Genomic DNA, 7745 nt, shown 5'->3' with positions numbered 1-7745 from the left:
CACCCACCACACACACAAAATAGATAACATTCAATTTGAGTCTCTAAACATTCATCTAAAATGGTCAACTCAAAAAGTCAACTTGTTTGCAAATGGCACATAGCTAATAAACATTCTCCATCCACTTTATTAGAAGCTGCTACTTTGTGTTTCTACTCACAGGCCATTTTAAAAAAACCCTGATCTCATATGCCCAAAACATAACCAGCCAAGATCAGCTCTGTGGTCTGAAACTGACCAGCAATGAAGGGAATGGCTATCACAAACTGTACGTTGATTGATGAGCTAAAGTCCTTGACTTCAAACAATCAAGGTTACCAGCGAGGGTTTTTAATTTTAAGGAACCCATTTTTATTCACATTGTCATCGTGGCTTAAGTTCATGACAATTATGTATTTTACCTAGTTACCCCAAATGTACACTCTTAGAAAAACTATGACTGGGACAGGACCCCTCACATCACTGGGGTGGTACCCTCAAGATAACGTCTTATGTCAGTATGTCTAGTTAGAGAACATAATTGTACCATATTTCACTGCTAAGTTGCACTGACTCTATAGCTTCAGTCTAGACTCCAGACATTTTTATTCTAAAAAGGTGAATTCTGCCGATTTTTTAAAATATCTGCATAAATCCCAACTTAAAACATATTTAACATGTAAACAAAGTCAGTCAGAGTCGTTTGATGTGAAATGCTCTATTCTAGAGAAACTTACTTAGTCAGACTTTTTTTGTAGTCGTGATAGGAAGTAGCTGTCTGAAGAGTTTAGTGCCTCTAAAACAACACAACATAAATGTATTACATGAAACGTTTATAAATTTGTGGCCTGATGCCTGAGACATTGTTTTGTGAAAGTTTTAAGAGACAAATTTGCCCTGTATTTTTAAAAAATAGTATTCAGGGCAGAGAAATACATGGTATTGTGAGGTTCCCAAAGAGAACATTTCTTAGGTGTACCAATATTTTCCCATCATCAACACTACATATAAAACTCAGAAAACAACTGTAGGTTCACTGGTGGATTAAGACAGTAAATAAAGTGACTATATTTGTGGACATCGCAAGTCAATCAATGACTTTGTTCAAATCACAAGAGTTGAATTATATACTCTTTTTTTAATCACTAGAATTCCCTTTTAAGATGAAAAATGGTTCAAATATGCTCCTTTTCCTGAGAAAGTCCATTTCACATTCCTTTAAGGTAGTCAACTGGACCTTATGACCATTTACATTATTTGTAGTTGATGAACACAAATTTACCTGCACAGCACAATCAGCCAAAGTATGTTTTGTGTCTGAAGTTCTTCACTTTTGGCCCTACAGCAGGGAAGCTTATAGCCATTAGCAAAGCAGTGTTTCTAACCTGCAGATGAGCAGCGATGAATAGCCACAGTGTAGAACAGCTGAGAGGTGCTGCCCAGCCTGTTGGTGCTGATACAGTGCAAATCATCTCCAAACGATTGATGAAGGGAGATGAAGCTCCTCAGGCCTGTGCGGCCCACAAACTCCTCCCTGATGGATGAGTTCTCAGAAGGTGGGACAAGTTGTCCAGACAGACGCCACTCCAGTTTAGGAACAGGACGTCCATGAACCCCACAGACACACACAATCCCACCTTCACTGCTGCTGTTACAGTGGAAGAGGAGTTCTATCTGAGGAGCATCTGAGAGAGAGTAAAAGAGAGAGAGTGAGAAAGCAAGAAAGAAAGAAAGAAAGAGAGAAGGTGATTAAATTCACCAGACCATCTATGCTGTGTTCTCTAGTTCTAACATCAGATAAAGAGACTGTGGAATTCCTTGAATAGTAAATGCAAAAAGCCAAATGTTCACATGAACACTTAAGTGCAGTGCAATTTGTGTCTTGATGCACCTAAACATTTGCTCACAATGTGCTGGAATTTAACAAACTTGGTTGACAAACCAAGCCAACAAGCTGCTGGACATTGCCAGGTTATTGGTGATCATCAGTTAAGTATTGGCCAGTGTCTGTGTGGTGTGATGGTCATTTTTTGCTATTCAAAAATCCAAATTTCTAAAAGAGCAGTATATGTATATTATATTCCCATAGAAAAGGTTTTTAATGTTGTTATGAATAAACATCTTTTGCTTCCCTTCGACTCCCAAGCTGAACAGGAGTCCATTTCCTAGAATGCTACTGACTCTTATATGACTCCTAACCAGAGTCACATGACATACCCTCGCTCTCAGTCTTTGATTACTGAGTGTTGTCACTGTGCCTCAGCCTATATATACTCACCCTTATGTTCAGATATTTGCCAAAGTTTTCACTAGCTCTCTACCATTACAAAGCGTTCCTTTGTCTGTATGTTTTCTCGCGTTCTGACCTTTGCTTGTTTGTTGACTCCGTGTTTTGCCTCTCCCCTTTTGACTGTTTTCCAGTTTTGGATCTTTGCCTTTTTTATTTACTTTGTCTTCTGGTCTGCCCCCTTACTACTTGTATTTCTTGCTGTTGCTGACTCTGACTGTTTTTGACCATCCCTTTGTGTCTAAGCCATTTATTTATACCCTTATTTATAATCTGTGAGTGTCTGACTTCTGTCCAGTCCTGACAGAAAACCCGGCCACCATGCAGACAGCAGATTTAGAGACTGTTAGAACTGCCATAGCTACTCAGGGCCAGCTGCTTGGGCAACACCAGCAGCTTTTGTCTGGCATGACCCAGTCAGTTGATGAGCTTACTCAACAGCAGAATCTCCAACAACAGCAACTATCTCAGATACTGGTGAGTATTAAAGACCTTTCTGTCCATCTGCAAACCAGTAGCCCTTCTGTTACACCGACTATTGCCTTGGCTAGTGTTAAGCATGTAATGGCATTTCCAGTCTGTAAACCGGAATATTTTGATGGCATGAGTGTAGTTGCTTTTTGTTGCAGTGCTCTGTATTTTTTAGCAACTCACCACCAAGTACAGATCAAGCTAATACGGCTTTTGTTATTTCTTGTCTTACTGGCAAGGCTTTAGACTGGGCTACCGCGATGTGGGAGAGAATCCATACTAAGACTTTTGCGCAGTTTTTGACTAAGTTCTGGCAAGTTTTTGATCACTCTGCTGAGGGACTATTCTAGTGGAGTGTTGCTCCTCACTCAGAAACAAGGTAATCACTCTGTTGCCTCTTACGCCTTAGAGTTTTGTACATTAGCTGCAGGTAGTGAAGCTCCCGTTCCAGAACTTGCTTAAGCTTCAAGAAACTTCTATTTGTGTTTCAGCTTTCATCGACTCCAAAGCTGAGGGTAACTTCAATCATCAGAACATTGTTACTCAACATCCCTGTGGATTCATTACCACGTCGGCTCACTGTCCTCGCCCTTGATGGACTTCCTGTAGGACACTCACCTATAACACACAAAACTTAACCCGTTCAGTTTCAAGATAGTTTTCTACATGAAGAGATTTCCTTCCTAGTCCTCTCGTCATCAGATTACTCACTCATCTTAGGTCGACCCTGGTTAGAGAAGCACAATCCAGTCATTTTGTGATCGCAACGTGACATTCTGTCTTGGTCCCCTTTTTGTTTAGAACACTGTTTACCTAATTACCATGTCTCAGTTAAGTCTACTACTGCTTTATCTGCAACTATAGTTACATTGCGACCCCCCTTACTGCTCTTTCTCCCAAGTTCTCCCAAGAAATTATCATGGTTGGTTTAGGCGGATGCTACTGTTAATGATTTAAAATGCTCCTTTACCACAGCACATATATTTAAGCACTCTGACCTTGACTTTATTAAAAGTCCTTTTTATAATCTGCGAGTGTCTGACTTTTGTCCAGTCCTGACATAACACTAATGCGTGAAAGCTCTTTTTTTTTTTTTACATTTTGTGATACACTTTTTTTACACATGTAACACTGCGAACAAAGGTATATTTTCACTTTCTCATGCTACATTTGGGTTTAAACATGGACATTTCAAGCGTGTAAGACATGTTATAGAGTTTTCCCTTTCATGCAGGTGCATTAAGTAAGTGCGTCAACTGTCAGCAGTAGTCTTTGTGTAAATTTTGTGAGTCTAAATTTCTGCAGGAGACTAGAAACAATTTGACAGAATGTGATCACCAGTCAGCCTTTGTTGGATCTATTTCTACCTTGTCAGGTTAGTGAGTCTGGTTGCTTTCATTTCATTTATGAAAACTTTCATTTATGCAACTTATCACGCAAAACACATGTAGCCCTGCCCACCAGCTGAGGCACAGCAGAACAGTGAAATAACGGTGCCATCAACAAGCTCAAGACAAAGCAAATATGAAAAGTAATGAAGAGATAGTGGAGAGTGTAGAAAAGAGGTGAAGAATAGGGTGCAGGCAGGATGGTGTGGGTGGAGACGGGTGTCAGGGCTGATGTGTGTCAGAAGGATAGCAGCAAGAGTGAAAGGGAAGGTTTACAAGACAGTAGTGCGTCCTGCTATGATGTATGGTTTGGAGACTGTGGCTCAGTCTAAAAGACAGGAGGCTGAGCTGGAGGTGGCGGAGATGAAGATGCTGTGATTTTCGTTGGGAGTGACAAGGATGGACAAGATTAGAAATGAGCAGATCAGAGGGACAGTGAAGGTGGAGCAGTTTGGAAATAAAGCCAGAGAGGCCAGGTTGAGATGGTTTGGACATGTGTTGAGGAGGAATAGTGGATATATTGGGCAAAGAATGTTGGAGATGGAGCTGCCGGGTAGAAGGAGAAGAGGTAGACCTCAGAGAAGGTTTAAGGATGTTTTTAAGGTGGACATGGAGATGGTTGGTGTGAAAGTAGAGGAGGCAATGGATAGGGCAAGATGGAGGCAGATGATCCGCTGTGGCGACCCCTAAAGGGAGCAGCCGAAAGAAGAAGAAGAAGATATATATATTGCTGCTGTCAGGTCAAAACCTCATATCTCCAAAATTGTAACTTTACAGGAGAAGGAAAAAACATACATTACAGAATTTCATGAAATTTACATACAATCTAATGGACAACAGGCATTTTCAAATTATGTCAAAAACTGAAAAATGGAGGTACAAGCTCTGGACGTGGCATTTAGGTATGTATTTTATATATTTTCATATTGGGTGTTTGTCTGCCCTGGTCAGTGATGGACACCGGATTGGGATGATGCAGTTTTTATTTGCCTGTAATGAGTATGGCAACCACAGTATAAGTTTCTGTTCATACTTCGGTCAGCGTACAACACGGCAGCATGCAACCATTCTACTGCGAGACTACAGTAGTCTAGATACATCTCCAAAATAAACCAATGACAAGACATATAATTCATGAAAATAATATAATTACCTTCACAAATTGCTACGATCGTATAGTGGTGGAAGTGCTTGTGTTTTCATATTATGTTCAGTTTTTTTTAAAGATTTATACAAGTCTACATTTTACATTCACATCAGGGTCAATTGTCACAGTATCAATATGAATTATATTTTACAGCTACATCATCCCTTTTTAAATTAGTGGAACATCGACAAAAAGGTAAAATATGAACACAAAATAAACAGCCCAACTAGGTATACTGGTCTCTGTTACATGTATTTCAAGACAATAGGGACAAAAGTCGAGCACTACAACACTTTAGATAGCTTTTGCAGTTTTGCTGAGCTGAACATACAAGGCTGTACTCACCACGGCAGCATGCAACCATTCTACTGCCGAGACTGCACTGAATCACCTATATATATATATATATATATATATATATATATATATATATATATATATCCATCCATCCATTTTCTAAGCCGCTTCTCCGTCAGGGTCGCGGGGGGATGCTGGAGCCTATCCCAGCAGTCTTCAGGCGGAAGGCAGGATACACCCTGGACAGGTCGCCAGTCCATATATACACAAAATATACACATACAGAAACTGTAATACGCTGACCAACCAGCGGGTGGTGCCAAACCCATTTAGCAGGAATTTCATAGCATGACATTAATACAACAATTGTACACCGTTACACACACACACACACACACACACACACACACACACACACACATATATATATATATATATATATATATATATATATATATATTATCTCAACTATAATATTCCAACTTTGTAATCACAGTGAATGCCCAGCTGTACAGATGAGTCTTGAGCACCGTGTTGGTTCTGAGCTCTACAGTAGTATAAACCACTGTATGTATCATTAGTCTCAGTGATGGTCAGAGAGGGTCCGGTCTCCATCTGCTCTCCGTTCTCTTTGTACCAGGTGTAGTTCACTGCTGGGTTTCCATCACTGTTGCAGTTCAGAGTCATTGACCTGCCCCACATCACTGGACCAGATGGAGACACTGACACTGACATGTTCCTGGGAGCATCTGAGAGAAGAACAGAATGATGGTATGTAGTATTAAAATATCAGCTAAACTCCATGGACTTGATAAGATTCAGGACTTCACAACACTGTAAGAACATGAGGCTTTTTTAATGTTCATGAGCCAGTCTTACACAGAACATGTAAAACAACAGAGCGCTGGGTTTTTTTGGTGCCATTGTTCTCCAGCAGGTAGCAGTGCAGATGAATCCGAGTTTATGATGAAGGTAAGTAGTGATGAAGCTCAGCTGAGAGGAGATGAAGCGGATGTTTTGGTTCTGCTCCTGGCTGCTGTTAGTGGGCAGGGGGCTCCATGTTAATGTGGGGGGCTCAGTGGGACATGGAGAAACAGCAGAGCAGAACAAACTTCAGAAGAAATCTTCCCTCCAACACCCTCCGACCCTGCACCTCCATCTGATCTCTATACAGACTCAGGGTGGGTTTGGGGGGAGAGTCGGAGACACACAGATGAGGAGTTTTAGAGTGTCGTATTACAGAAGGTATATTTTAAATGTATTATTATTATCTCAGAAGAACAAACACACTGTACACTAATTTCACTGTATCACTCACCTCTGACATTTATAGAAACAGAGGCAGTTCTATAAGTGTATCTCAGTTCTCCTGCCTCTATTTTGAAGTAATATCTCCCACTGTCAGCCTCATTGACACTGTTAAAGATAGTGGTGCAGTTCTTCATTCTGAGATCTTCTCTTATTTTCCCTTTTATCTTGTTGTTTTCAGGTGTTGTGGAGTCAAAGACTGTGTGATATTCCTTAGTGCCATCTTTATGCCATATTCCTTTAGGATCTCCCTGGAGGTCTGTATCAAACCGGCTGTTAAGTGTAAAAGTGCAGGGCATGAAAACTCTCACAGATTCTACACTCTCTGGCAGAGTGATGCTGAAGATATCACTGCACAGAGCAACTGGAACACACAGAACCAGCCAAAAGCATTACTACACAATTCACACTCTGAATACTCAACATATCAGTTATATAAAGAAGGAGAACTAATAGAACCTGAATACATTCCATCACAGAATACGCACTACTGAATAAATCATGCAATTCACCTTAAATATGCAGAAAACATTCATTCAGTTTCATGTAAGCTAAAAATTATATGACACAAACCTCGGAAGAGACAATAAAAGACTGAACATTTCTTGACCACCTTCATCTTTATAAAGGTGACTACCTGCAGAAGAGAGAAAGAGGAAAACAAGTATTTTAATTAGTTTTGTAAATATCTTTCTCAATGGATTACATAAAACGGTAAAAAGGTACACAGAACAGTTTTCAGAGGTAGAATCTCATCTCTGCACCTAATGTGGAAAAATACAGCAGATTTTCTACGATTGACTTTTACTGACGCAGACGTTCTTGTAATGACACACACCATATTTAAAGCCCATCATACATGACAATG

General features: G+C 40.2%; 1 protein-coding gene across 1 annotated transcript; it reads right to left on the bottom strand.

Annotated features, from left to right (window-relative positions):
• Nucleotides 1-1359: 1359 nt before the first annotated feature.
• Nucleotides 1360-7496, bottom strand: LOC108411525 (sialic acid-binding Ig-like lectin 5). The gene is given in 6 exon segments (XM_037538021.1): nt 1360-1664; nt 6100-6318; nt 6517-6685; nt 6687-6772; nt 6891-7241; nt 7451-7496. Coding segments are annotated over 6 exon segments (1176 nt in total).
• Between the last annotated feature and the right edge of the window lie 249 nt (nt 7497-7745).

This window comes from Pygocentrus nattereri, chromosome 1 (genome assembly GCF_015220715.1).
Source record: "Pygocentrus nattereri isolate fPygNat1 chromosome 1, fPygNat1.pri, whole genome shotgun sequence".
Taxonomy (NCBI): domain Eukaryota; kingdom Metazoa; phylum Chordata; class Actinopteri; order Characiformes; family Serrasalmidae; genus Pygocentrus; species Pygocentrus nattereri.
Note: the sequence above shows the minus strand (reverse complement) of the source record. Positions and strands in the feature narration are given on the sequence as shown.